This window comes from Hypanus sabinus, chromosome 3 (genome assembly GCF_030144855.1).
Source record: "Hypanus sabinus isolate sHypSab1 chromosome 3, sHypSab1.hap1, whole genome shotgun sequence".
NCBI classification, from domain to species: domain Eukaryota; kingdom Metazoa; phylum Chordata; class Chondrichthyes; order Myliobatiformes; family Dasyatidae; genus Hypanus; species Hypanus sabinus.
The window spans coordinates 108,083,366-108,097,821 of NC_082708.1; the positions used below are offsets into that span (position 1 = coordinate 108,083,366).

Consider the following 14,456-nt stretch of genomic DNA (forward strand, 5'->3'; position numbering starts at 1 on the left):
TGTAATAGTAACGGCACTCACTTCTCTTCTCCCACACCCTTCAACATCTGACACACTGCTAGTGTCTTCCACAGTGAAGACTGATACAAACTGTTCATTTAGTTCATCTGCCCTCTCCTTTTCTCCTGGTATTATTTCTCCAGCCTAAGTTTCTAGCGGTTTTGTATCCACTCTCATCTCTTTTAGTTATCTGTGATATTTTTTGCTGGCTTACTTACATAGTTCATTTTATCCCTCCTAATGATTCTTTTAGTTGCTCTGTGTAGGGTTTGAGAAGCTTCCCAATCCCACTAATTGTTGCTTTGCTGTATGCCCTCTCTTATGCTTTTACATTAGCTTAGACTTCCTTTGTCAGCCACGGTTGTTTTATTTTGCCACTTAATATTTGTTTGTTTTTGGAATACATCTATCCTGCACCTTTCTCATTTTTCCAAGAAATTCATATCATTGCTGTTCTCCTGTCATCTCTACCAGCATCTCCTTCCAATTTACCTTGGCCAACTCCTCTCTAGTACCACTGTAATTTCCTTTACTCCACTGAAATACTGCCACATCAGACTTTCCTTTCTCCCTATCAAATTTCAAGTTGAACTCAATCATATTATGATCACCACCTCTTAAGGGTTCTTTTACCTTAAGCTCCTTAATCACCCAAACCGTTATAGCTGATCCCCTAGTAAGCTCAATGACAAACTGCTCTAAAAAATCTTCTCGTAGGCATTCAACAAACTCACTCTGAATATGCCCATTGATTTGGCTTCCACAGCCATCTATCACAATGAATCCACAGATTCACCACCCTCTGACTAAGAAAATACTAAATGGACATCCCTCAATTCCGAGGCTGAGCTCTCTGGTCCTAGACTCCCCCACTATGACAAACATCCCCCAACAGACTTGAGGCTGAAGGTTCTCTCATTAAATGAACTTTGCATGTTTCACCATTTTTTGATATCATTTCAGGAACAATTGCCCAAGGAAATGTTGCTAGGCTAACCCAAAAATCTGCTGTAGAAACAGCAGTTAAATTTCTGTATATATGCTAAGCTGCTCAGAAGAAAGTACAGAATTCCATTTTCAATTGCGAGACTATGTTCTTGACAGTGATGTTATCAATACATGCTATCTAGTGTACAACCAATTCAACACTATAGATTTTTTAAGAAGTTATTTCTATGTAGGCATTGCTGGATAAGAACCAATCCCAAAATGTCTTTCAGAAGATGGTGGCAGGCTGTCTTCTTGAAGCATGATATCATGATCAGTAGTTTGTTGGTGAGACTTAAAAAGCTCGGGATTTTTCGAGGGTTTTCACCTAATGGATCATAGCAATCTCTTGGGCAATTGGCAAATGCCGATAAAAAGTTAAGCTTGAATGAAGAGGTAATTGTGAGAGGGACAGTGTTAAAGTGAGTGGTTTCAGGCTTTGGCACTAGAGGCTTACACAAGAGACAAAGACTCCAGGGTAAGTTTATAGACAATAGGTGCAGGAGTAGGCCATTTGGCCCTTCGAGCCAGCACCGCCATTCAATGTGATCATGGCTGATCATCCACAATCATACCCCATTCCTGCCTTCTCCCCATATCCCTTGACTCCGCTATCTTTAAGAGCTCTATCTAACTCTTTCTTGAAAGCATCCAGAGAATTGGCCTCCACTGCCTTCTGAGGCAGAGCATTCCATATATCCACAACTCCCTGGGTGAAAAAGTTTTTCCTGAACTCCGTTCTGAATGGCCTACCCCTTATTCTTAAACTGTGGCCTCTGGTTCTGGACTCCCCCAACATCGGGAACATGTTTCCTGCCTCTAGCGTGTCAAATCCCTTATTAATCTTATATGTTTCAATCAGATCCCCTCTCATTCTTCTAAATTCCAGTGTATACAAGTCCAGTTGCTCCAATCTTTCAACATATGACAGTCCCGCCATCCCGGGAATTAACCTCGTGAACCTACGCTGCACTTGCTCAATAGCAAGAATGTCCTTCCTCAAATCTGGAGAGCAAAACTGCACACAGTACTCCAGGTGGGGTCTCACCAGGACCCTGTACAACTGCAGAAGGACCTCTTTGCTCCTATACTCAACTCCCCTTGTTATGAAGGGGAACATGCCATTAGCTTTCTTCACTGCCTGCTGTACCTACATGCTTACTTTCAGTGACTGATGAACAAGGACACCTAGATCTCATTGTACTTCCCCTTTTCCTAACTTGACACCAACTTATGGTAAGTTTCCTTCTTTGTTTGTTTATTAGTACATAGCAAGTTCTGTGAGAATGGGTCCAGGGTCAGTGGTATGCTCTTCATGTGATATGCGGGAACTCTGGAAGAGCTCCAATCTCTCTGATGACTACATCAGCTCCTTATAAACTGTGTTGAGGAACTGCAGCTGGGTGATCTACGGCTCGAATGGAACAGTGAGGAAGTGATAGACAAAAGCTACAGGGAAGTATTTATCCCTAGACTGCAGGAGCCAGATAGATTAGTGATTGTCAAGAGAGAAATGGAATTGGCAGACAGAGCAGAGTACCTCTGTGGCTGTGCCCCTCAATAATAAGTGTACTGCTGGATACTGTTGGGGAGGAACAATTCAGGTAAAATCCACGGTGGCCAGGTCTATGGCTCTGAGACTGTGGCTCAGGAGGGGAGAGAGGGGAAAGAGGGGTGCAGTTGTATTAGTGGATTCCATACTTGGAGCAGACAGGAGATTCCATGGACATGACAGAAACATCTGGATGCTATATTGCCTCCCAGATGTCAAGGTCGGGGATGTCTCAGATCAGGTCCTCGGCATTCTAAAAAGAGAAGGGGAACAGCTGGAAGTTGTGGTACATATTGGTACCAACGACAATGGTAAGAAAAGGGATGAGGTCATACAACATAGAATAGTACAGCACATTACAGGCCCTTCGGCCCACAATGTTGAGCTGACCCTCAAACCCTCCCTCACATATAACCCCCCACCTTAAATTCATCCATATACTTGTCTAGTAGTCTCTTAAACTTCATGAGAGAAGAATATAGGAAGTTGGGTAGAAAGCTGAAAAGCAGGCCATCACGGGTAGCAATCCCTGTAGTGCTGTCTGTGCCATATGCCAGTGGGGGTAGAATAGGATTATTTAGCAGATGTATGGCTGAGGAACTGGTGCAGGGGTAGGGCTTCAGATTTCTGGAATATTGGGATCTCTTCTAAGGAAGGTATGACCTGTAGAAAGAGTATAGGTTGCACCTTAACTTGAGGGGGGACCAATATCCTTGCAGGCAGCTGTTGGGGAAGGTTTAAACCAAGGGGATGCGAACCAGTGATAGGGCAGAGGATGGGCCAAGTATATGGTGTAGTGAGACTGAGAGGAGGGACAGGCAATTGATAGGACAAAATGGCAGTCAGTCAGATAGGTTGAAGTTTGCCTCTAAACTAAATTGTAATTTGAACAAAAGTGAAGTTAAAATTAAAGGGAAGGCTATCCCAAATAAATAAAAAGACAATAAGTTTGGAAAATGGTGCTGGAGAGATAGTAATGAAGGACAAAGAAATGGCAGATGAAGTCAGTAAGTATTTGACATTGGTTTTCACTGTGGAAGACTCTGGAAGTATTGGAGAGTATCAGGGAGCAGAAGGGAATGTAGTTAATATAACTAATGAAAAGGTGCTTAAGAAGCTGGAAGTTCTGAAGGTAGATAAGGGAACTGGACTAGATGGACTACAGCCCAGGGTTCTATAGGAGGTAGCTAAAGAAGTTGTGGTGATCGTTCAAGAATCATTGTATTCTGGAATGACTGCAGAGGACTGGAAAATTGTTGATGTCACACCATATGCCTCCTACCCTAAGGAGGGTAGGAAGCAGAAGAAAGGAAATTGTAGGCAAGTTAGCTTGACTTAATTGGTTGATAAGTTGTTAGAGTCCATTATTAAGGATTGTGTTTCAGGGTAGTTGAAGACACATGATAACATCAGCCAAAATCGGCATGGTTTCATTACAGGGATATCTTGTCTGTCAAATTTGATGGAGTTCTTTGAGGAAATAGCAGGCAGGATAGACGAGAATCAGTGGATGTTGTTTACTTGGATTTTCGGAAGACCTGCTGCACACGAGAGTCCTAAACGAGATAAGAGACCGTGGTACAGCAGGAAAACATAGATAGAAGATTGGCTGACTGGCAGGAGGCAAAGTGTGGGAATAAAGGTATCCTTTTCTGGTTGGCTGCCAGTGACTAGTAGTGTTCCAGAGGAACCGTGTTAGGACCACTTCTTTTCATGTTATATGTCAGTAATATGGATAACAGAATAGATGGCTTTGAGGCCAAGTTTGTGGACAATACAGTGATGGTGTTGAGGAAGCAGGGAGGCTACAGAAGGAATCAGATTAAAAAGATGGACAAAGATGTGGCAGATGGAATATAGTGTAGTGAAGTGTATGGTCATGACAGGTAGAAGGAATAAAGGCGTAGGTTATTTTCTAAATGGGGAGCAAATTCATAACAGAAGAGCAAAGGGACTTGACAGTCCTTGTGCAGATACCTTAAAGGTTAACTTGCAGGTTGTGTTGGTGGTAAGGAAGGCAAATACAATATTGGTATTTATTTTGAAAGGACTAGAATATAGGAGCAAGTATGCAATCCTGAGGCTTTAGTAGGCATTGGTCAGACCACGCCAGGAGTATTGTGAACAATTATGGGCCTCCTGTCTGAAAAATGTTATACAAGCGTCAGAGAGTGTCCAGAGGAGTTTCATGAAAATGATCCCAGGGACGAAAGGGTTAAGCTGTGAGGTTCATTTGATACATCTGGGCTGGTACACAGTGGAGTTTAGAAAAATGAGAGCGTATGTCATTGAAACCTATTGAATGTTGAAAGGCCTAGTGGATGTGGAGAGGATGTTTCCTGTGTAAGGAAGTCTAGGACCAGAGAGCACAGCCTCAGATTAGAAGGACGTCCTGTTAGAACAGAGGTTAGGAAGAATTTCTTTAACCAGAAGGTGGAGAATCTGTGGAATTCATTGTCACAGACAGCTGTGGAGACTAAGTCATTGCATATATTTAAAATGGAGGCTGATGGGTTCTTGGTTAGATATTTCCTTGATTAGCTAGGGTGTCAAAGCTTACAAGGAAAAGGCAGGTGAATGTGGTTGAGTAATGTTCCCTCTAATTTGCAATGATAAGTGTGCGCAAAGTTGTGCAGTACAATTTTTTACCCAGTGACAACAGCATATGCACACTGAATTTTATGTATAGAGGTATTCATTTTAACAGCTAGCAAAACACTGTCATTAAGAACTTAGATCTCTGGGTTTGATCATTTCTGCTCTCATTCATCTGCAGTCTCACAAAACATACGTAGCAGGACTGTAACGGGTAATGAAGGATTTTCTTGCTGGAGCTTTTGCACATCATCCGCAGGTAGCCACAAAACAAAGAAACCCACAAGAACCCATTTTTTTAAAAAAAGACTGTCAAACACCCAATGTGTAGAGAAAAAGAAACCAATCGGGCAAATAATAAACGCAAGCGAATAGCATTCTGAACTGGTCCACAAAGAGAGTCGATCCACAAACTCTATGTTCAGTGGATAGACTCTCTTTGTGGTGTTATATGCCCACAGTAAGGTCTTGTGAATGGAATGATGTAATGGTCTCATGAGTGAGATGATGTAATTGTCATGTGATGGCATGATATAAAAGAAAAGCCCGCCACTGTGATGCAGTTCTCATTTTAATTTTTGTGCAGCGTTGTTGTTGCTGGTCGGATGTTTGGAGGCTCCACCGGTTTTGTTTGTTGCACGTTTATTTTTACCTTACAGTCCAGTATCAGAGAGTGAAGACATTACCAGTGTTAACTGAGCTAAAAGGATTGGGTAAAGTTAATATCATTCAGCATCTTGGGAATGATCGACCTTTTTAAATCTTCGTTCAGGAATTGTGACATGCACATTTGAGTTAAACCCCTGCATTGTTGGGAAGGTTTGTGCAGTGACCACCTTCCAGTCAAAAGGTCAGTTCCTTTAGGACACTTTATTTCTTTGTGATTTCTTCAGACAAGGCATCTCTCAGCTGTGATTGGCAGATTTGTCATTACTTCAAAGGAATCGTTGTTTCGGGGAAGTCTCTCCTTAATGACTGTATAAATCACATGGACTTTTGAATTTACCACTTAAGTCTGTGCTTGGATGAGAACTCGTTAAGAACAGTTTCTACATTTGACTGTTTGTTAGATATTGCCGCCTAACTGTTAACTTATAACCATATAACAATCACAGCACGGAAACAGGCCATCTAAGCCCTCCTAGTCCGTGCCGAACTCTTAATCTCACCTAGTCCCACCTACCCGCACTCAGCCCATAACCCTCCACTCCTTTCCTGTCCATATACCTATCCAATTTTACCTTAAATGACACAACTGAACTGGCCTCTACTACTTCTACAGGAAGCTCATTCCACACAGCTATCACTCTCTGAGTAAAGAAATACCCCCTCGTGTTTCCCTTAAACTTCTGCCCCCTTAACTCTCAAATCATGTCCTCTCGTTTGAATCTCCCCTACTCTCAATGGAAACAGCCTATTCACGTCAACTCTATCTATCCCTCTCAAAATTTTAAATACCTCGATCAAATCCCCCCTCAACCTTCTACACTCCAATGAATAGAGACCTAACTTGTTCAACCTTTCTCTGTAACTTAAGTGCTGAAACCCAGGTAACATCCTAGTAAATCGTCTCTGCACTCTCTCTAATTTATTGATATCTTTCCTATAATTCGGTGACCAGAACTGCACACAATATTCTAAATTTGGCCTTACCAATGCCTTGTACAATTTTAACATTACATCCCAACTTCTGTACTCAATGCTTTGATTTATAAAGGCCAGCGTTCCAAAAGCCTTCTTCACCACCCTATCTGCATGAGACTCCACCTTCAGGGAACTATGCACTGTTATTCCTAGATCTCTCTGTTCCTCTGCATTCCTCAATGCCCTACCATTTACCCTGTATGCTCTATTTGGATTATTCCTGCCAAAATGTAGAACCTCACACTTCTCAGCAACCTCAAACTTCTATTTAAGTTGGTCGTTCATTTACTTTTCGATGTTTTTGAGCAGAGGTTGATAAACCTCATGGTTTGTTTATAAACCTTGTCTCAATTCCATATCTATTGCTGCTAGTCTGTAACAGTGGACTTTTGTTCTGAACACTTGTACACATCCCTACAGCATCCAGCACCCTCGGAGGCCTACACAAGAACATCTTTCAAGAAGGTGAACTTTTGTAAAGTATTAGGCCCTGATGGTGTACCTGGCAGGATGCTGAAAACCTGTGTCAACCAACTGGCTGGAGTGTTAAAGTTCATCTTCAACCTCTTGCTGCTTCAAAAGGGCAGCAATCATCCTGGTGCCCTCGAAGAACACAGCGAAGTGCTTCAAGGACTATCAACTGATAGCACATCTACTGTAAAGAAGTGATTTAAGAGATTGGTCATGACTCAAATTAACTCTTCCCTGAGCAAGGGCCTGGACCTACTGCAATTCATCCACCGCCTCAACAGGGCTACCGTAGATCCAATCTCACTGGTTCCCTGGCTCGCTCAAGAGGCAGGGCCTCAAGAAGATAGCGTGATCACTAAGGACTCTCACCATTTGCAACATGCCTGCGTCTTGTTATTACCATCGGGAGGAGGTACAGGAACCTGAAGACCCACACTCCCCTCCAGCTTCTTCCAGATTCCTGAATAGTCCAAAAGCAATACCTTGTAATTCTTCTTTTTTGCACTATTTATTTTGTAATTTATCATAATTTTTACTTCTAGCCATTTCTAGCATCCCCAAGCTTGAGTGCTTGAAACCTCAGTGAGCAAAGCAGTTCTGAATTGTCTTCCTGTTTATTACTCGCCAGTTATCAGTGACAAAAATCACTGCTTCTTGAGTGCAAGCTCGCAAGTAACGTTACTTAAAAACTGTTCGCTCTAAACACGGTGATGTGTCTAACAGCCACACAATGTGCATGCAACTGACGCTAGTCAGAATATGTTCTTTTGCCCCAATTAAGTCGCATGATGTCCCAAATAGACTAAGTGAATCCTGGCAATTTTCTCAATTTGTCTGTTCTTTAAGAGTTGTCCTTAAACAGCAACTGTCCTGATTTGCCAACGGCCCAATTAACCAGAATCCACTATACTTGGTTTATATTGTTTTGACTGAATCAATTTACACCATAATAATAAATAATACCAAATAATTTTACCAAATAATACTCCTACCTCATTTAGATTAAATCTCAAATACTAAAATAAATCACCACAGACTTCACGCAAGTAAATAGTAAACGTTATGCTTCTTTGCAAGCACACTGTATAACTTTTTTTACAGCCTCCACTCTGACCTCTTTCTCAATTTGCAGACATTTGAAAATGCTAATGCTGCATTCCCAACTTCCGAACAATCATTTTGAGCAACTGCTGACTAAATCTAATTCCCTACTAAACTCTGCTTGATGCCAAGCTTCGGTTTCTCCTTTGGTGAAAGAAAAAATACTTTTTTTTGGGGGGGGGGGGGGGGAGGAGAAGTCTCATTCTATCTAACAAAATGGTTGTTAAAATATTTTAGCAATGGACTTGCACAGATTAAATTTGAGGGGAATTTGGGATTAGGGGAGCAAGTTCAAATCTGCTCATCATGCAGAGTCAAAATCAAGATCATGCAATGTAATTCCTTTGGATAATTTATTGAGTAGTGGCTGTCTCTGATAAATTGAAAGCAGGGATTTCTAATAAATTGAAATCTGAGTGACCGTATGGTGTCTGGCCAGTGAGTGAATGGGAGTAGTTAGGGTGAAAGAACCTGGTTTTGTATACAGAGTAACAATGAGAAAATTGCCTCCATCTTCTTGTGATATAAGTATTGCCTTGGCTGGGATAATGTATAATAAAGAATGATCATTGGTCTGCCTCCTTTCCCAGTCATTCATTTGTCTGCTCAGGTACACAGCTGATCTGGCTGGGATCAGCACTGGTGGTGTGTCATAATGGCAAATATAGAGGAATCTACCGAGTTATTGAGGAAGTTACTCCTTGGAAGGAATAGGAAATCAATGCAGCGAAACCTAAAATGAAACGTTTTCAATATTATTTACAACAGGGACTTCTCAATTTGCTTATACATTACAAATTTGCTGTTTTGCAGGAACAATGAGATGGTCTTTTACAGGGAAAGTTGTTCAGCAACAGATGAAAAATATAACTAATTAATTCTGAGCACTCTGCATTTTATCACCTTCACTTCTTTCCTCCACTATTCTTTCTGTCTTCCTCCAATTTTTTTCACCTTTGTTTATTAATATACAGCATGAAATAGGCCATTCAGGCCCTTTGAGCCACGCCATCCAGCAGAACCCCCCCCCCCCCAACTTAATCGTAGCTTGATCATGGGACAATTTACAGTGATCAGCCGGTACATCTTTGAACTGTAGGAGGAAACCGGAACACCTGGAGGAAGCCCTTGCGGTCACAGGGAGAATGTACAAGCTCCTTACTGGCAACGGCGGGAATTGAACCCAGGTCACCTGCACCATAAAGTGTTGCGTTAGCCACTACGCTACCTGTCTTCATTGCTCTCCTGTGAAGTGATTGTTCTTCAGTAAAAGGACTGTAAAGTTACAAGTAATATTGAAAACATGATGAAGTGTTAAAATGTTGATAGTTCCCTTCCGATGATCATGGCAGTTATGCAGAAAATTTTCTAGGGAAGAAGAAAGGCTTCAAAACAACACCTAAATATATCAGGGTCAAAAATATAATTTTTGATTTTACCACTCAACTGATTCCATTTTAATTTATTGGTCTGTATAGAAAGCAATTGAAATTATTTCCTGGTAAACGAAAGACATCAATCAGAATACAATGTGTGTATTCTGCTGCCTTTCGAACATACAGTGTGTGTCGTCACCTTGAAAGCTTAGAATAAGGTCTGTTGTTCTTGTATCCTTGATCATTTGTCATAATGCTTTTGCTTTTTGAGATGTCATGAAGTTTTCAAGAAAACGTTAACAATATATTTTTCGCCCCAGATCAAAGTATTTTAGAACAACTTCTCTTGGAGAGCACTTTACTATAGAGGTATGTGAAATATTGTTTATTGCACTTCACCTAATTGTATGTAATTCACCTTGCTTGACTGAGAGCTCTGGTGGAGTATTTAAATACTATTCAAAAATGTTTTATTACCATCTGCAAAATCAATACTACTCAAGGAGAGGGAATGACTAGTGAATAATGCTGTTAGGAGCAACATGTATACCATATCTGTGTTATATGTAATATTCAGTTCATTGTTGTATTTTTTGGTTTGCTTTGCTGCATGTCTAAACATGAGGCTGTGCTTTAGATAAATAGTTTTAGTATATATCCACTTTCTGGATGAAAGCTTTGTGTCATGGTGTAACATTACGTACGGTTTCTTGTGCCATCACCATAAAAATGTGTGAGGAGTGTTTGATGGCTCTGGACCTATACTTGCTAGACTTCAGAAGAATGAAGGGGAAATCTCCTTGAAACCTATCAAATATTGAAAGGCCTAGGTAGATTGGATATGGAGAGGATGTTTCCAATACTGTGGAAATCTAGGGCTAGATGGCACAACCTTGAAATGCAAGGATGTTCCTTTAGAACAGAGATGAGGCTAAATTTCTTTAGCCAGAGTGTGGTGAATCTGTGAAATTCATTGCAGATAGATTCTGCAATTTTCGTTGCAGAAAATCCCAACCTTTTTTATGCCATGGACTCTAGATTTGGAACCCCTGCTATAAACAGCTGTGCAGACTATGTGATTGGTCATATTTAAAGTGAAATTGACAGGTTCTTGGTTAGTGAGGGTATCAAAGGTTATGGGGAAGACAGGAGAATGGGGATAAGGGAAAATAACTCTACCATGTTCAATTGGTGGACCAGACTTGATAGAATGAATGGTTAATCTGTGCTTGTGTCTTATCATCATATTAAAAAAAATTACTTCTGTTAAAGCACATGTTACTGAATTATGAAAAAATAACTGGACCAAATATAGTCTTCATTCGAGCAAGGATTTTCTTTAGATTTAAGGCCTTCACATTCATTTGGAAGATTCCTTGTGGTATTTGGTACATTTATTTCAGTTCGTAATTATAAGACCATAATTCATAGGAGCAGAATTAGGCGATTTAGCCCATCAGGTCTGGTCTGCCATTCAGGGTTCGTGGATTGTTTTAAATCCCAATGTCCTGCTTTCTCCCTGTAACGGTTAACCCCTTTACAAGTCACAAGCCCATCGACCTCCACCTTGTAAACACCCATTGACTTGACCTCCACAACAGTCTGTGGCAGTGAATTCCACAGATTCATCTCCCTCTGCCTGAAGAAATTCTTCCTCATCTCAGTTTTAAAGGGATGTCCTTCATTATGAGGCAGTGCCCACGATTCTGGACTCTGATATTAATGGAAATATTCTCTCCATATCAACTCTATCCTGGCCTTTCAGTACCAGTAAGTTTCAATGAAATCCCACAACCCCCCCCCCCCCATTCTGTTTAACTCCATAGACTACAGGCCCAGAGATATCAAACACTCGTATGTTAAGACTTTTGTATTGGTTACTTTAAACAAACCAAAGCCACGGAAAGACTAAGCACTTCTAAATTAACAATGTTCCAAAGTTGAAAAAGATACCTTCGATTCTTTGTTACGAAACCAGCAAAGCCAAGCAATCTTGTAGTGATAAGAAGCTAACCGAACAAAATTAGCAATATAACACAAACAAGAGAAAATCTGCAGATGCTGGAAGTACAAACAACACACACAAAATGCTGGAGGAACTCAGCAGGCCAGGCAGCATCTACAGAAAAAAGTACAATTGACATTTCAGCAAGATTCTGTACCTTCATGGTGGAATTGAGGACCTTTTGCACAGACCTAATCAACCTCTCCCATGTTCCTCCTCATTGTAAACCAATCCACTTAATTCCCTTTTAAAGAAGGACATCATTGATCCATGAATGATTCCTCTTCTCAATGCCTTCTTGTTACTCACACTCAGCTCCAGCAAAGTCTTTTGAATTATCAGAGCACAGTTCATGAACCTGGTCTTGCTATAAAGCATCCAAGTGCATTAACAATGGAATCTGTGTCTAAATAAGATGCCACCTCAATATGAATAGCTTGTACAGCTAGACAGGTAAATATGACCCCATATCTCTTCACTGTACTCCATTCTGCTCTTCACATCAAAAGGTTGAAAGTAGTCCACTCCTACACGTGTAAACAGAGGTTCATCTGGAGCAACTGTACAGAGGTAGATCTGCCATGTGCAATCCTTCCTCCACAGAATGTGTATAGAGCATGCCATTGTAGCAGCAATAAGCTTCATACGAGGGGTGGAAACTGACCTCAATGGAGCTACCCTAGATTTTGCCAAGATAAAAGCACTGTGCACTTGAGAGAGCATGTTGTGCAAAAATAGGTAAGTCACTGCTGTATACCCATCTTCACTTGTGTCTTTAATGTGGTGTAATTGTGCAGCAGCAACTTCTCCAAAATCCAGAAGTTTCAAACATCTAACAACCTCGAGCTCTTCCAGCTGGCCAAATTCCTCCAGGCAGCTTGTCTATGCATGAGCATCTGGTGTTAGTATAGTACCATCCTAGTCAATCCCTTTCCTACATAGATCTTGTAGGAACTACTTAGCAGATAGCACCACTGGACTCAAGATTCCTAAATGGTCATAAATGAAACTAACTGTAGAAAGGATTACCCTTCTGGTGAGTGGTCTATCTTGGATCATGATTTAAATTTGAAAGTATCAGACTGAATGCACCATTGCACACACAGTACTCTCTCCACTGGAGTTATATCTTGATCCAAATCAAAATTTTTCATGGCTTTTGCTCTTTGCTCCTCTGATGTAGTGAACTATGTCTGTTACTTAACCACTTTGTGAGTTGAAAGCCTTCCTTAGCACAAATAGATACAGGGTCATGATAGAGAGATGCCACTTCTTCAGAGGACACTGACACAGGTCAATCATTAACATAGAAGCAGTGCAGAACCTTTTCCACTGTTTCATGGCTGAACTGTTCTTCATTGTATTCTAGGAGTGGAAATCACACAGGTCGGTGACAAGGTCGCTCCGATGTGATGTACTACTATTCTAAAGCCCACCATATCTTAGTTGAAGTCACCATCAGGCCACCAGATAAACCTCGACAAATCAGCATCTTCCGCTGGTACTTTAACCTGATGAAACATAGATTCAGTACCTGCCATGATCACCGATGGTTCTTTTCTGAATTTGGTTATAATTCCTTGTAAAAGCTGAGCATTGTGATATTCCTTGAAAAATTACTCCACGGTCAAATACAGCACCAAGTTTCCCTTTTCTGGGGTGATAAAAGCACCATGATGTGGTATAGACCAGACTTTCCCTTTGCTACATTTCATATCCTCTGCTGGCACTCTCTACAATATGTGTAATCAAAAAACATGCCTTGGAATTTGAGAATCATTGTTTGATGAGAAGTAAGGTATTTTCACTTGATGCAACAACATGACCTTCGATGGAGCATGTTTGGGTCAACCGTTATTTCATACCCTTTATGAGTGCACTACTAAGGTATCAAATGCTTGAAAAACACTGGTTTGTCTTTCTTGCTCAACCATGGGAAGTAACGAGATCAGCATGCGATGTTGCTTAGCAACATCTTCATAGAGACTAATCATCAACAAGACGAAATTGAACTTGTAAGGCATTTTTCTTATTTCCAATAAGATCCTTAATTGATGGTATTAAAACCTTCAATTTTGTTCACGTTAGTTTTACATTCCTTTTGATGACTTTCAATTCTATCCGCTAAAACTTTCGAAGTAATTTTAATTTCACTTTTGTCAGCCCCTATGTGAGTGTTGCTGATGCCAGTTCCTTGCTTCAATTCACTCATATTAATTTTTCTAATTGTGCCACTTGGAATTAACTTCATTTGCTCGTAGCATCGCAATACTCGATTCAATAAACGTAGGCAGCACACTGTCCACACATCCACAGCTCTTAAACCAGATTGCATAAACAGCCGCCAAACAAATGTCAGCATCTGGAATATTTCAGCACTTCAGTAAAACAATGGCACATGCCCTCAAGCAAACACCACACAATCGAGCAACAGTCCTCAATAGACAGGCAGCACTGACATTCATTACAGTGTGGAAACCACAAATACACATTATGAATCAACACAAGGTTGTTACTTGCCACAAGTTGCTCCTGTTTCCAACATGATATTCTCGGTGTTGCAATTCCAATTTCACCAATGGGTCTAAGGCAATCGGTTGCCATAGTCTGGTGTTAGTTTGATATACCTTTTGCATTTACTTTAAGACAAACCAAAAGCCCTGAAAGACTAAGCCGGGGGATCGATACTGTATGATATGCTTCAAAAATAACTAAGCTCCAAAGT

General features: G+C 40.8%; 1 protein-coding gene across 2 annotated transcripts in view; it reads left to right on the plus strand.

The window, feature by feature from the left end:
- The window catches only part of ap1ar (adaptor related protein complex 1 associated regulatory protein), a 100,861-nt gene that overhangs the window by 42,912 nt on the left and 43,493 nt on the right, over positions 1–14,456 (plus strand). The window contains exon 2 of one of the 2 annotated variants that reach the window (XM_059964900.1): positions 10,047–10,095. The exons of the other annotated variant lie outside the window; for it this stretch is intronic. Coding sequence (XP_059820883.1) covers positions 10,047–10,095 — 49 coding nt within the window. The remainder of the gene's footprint in view (positions 1–10,046; positions 10,096–14,456) is intronic. 2 annotated transcript variants of the gene reach the window in all.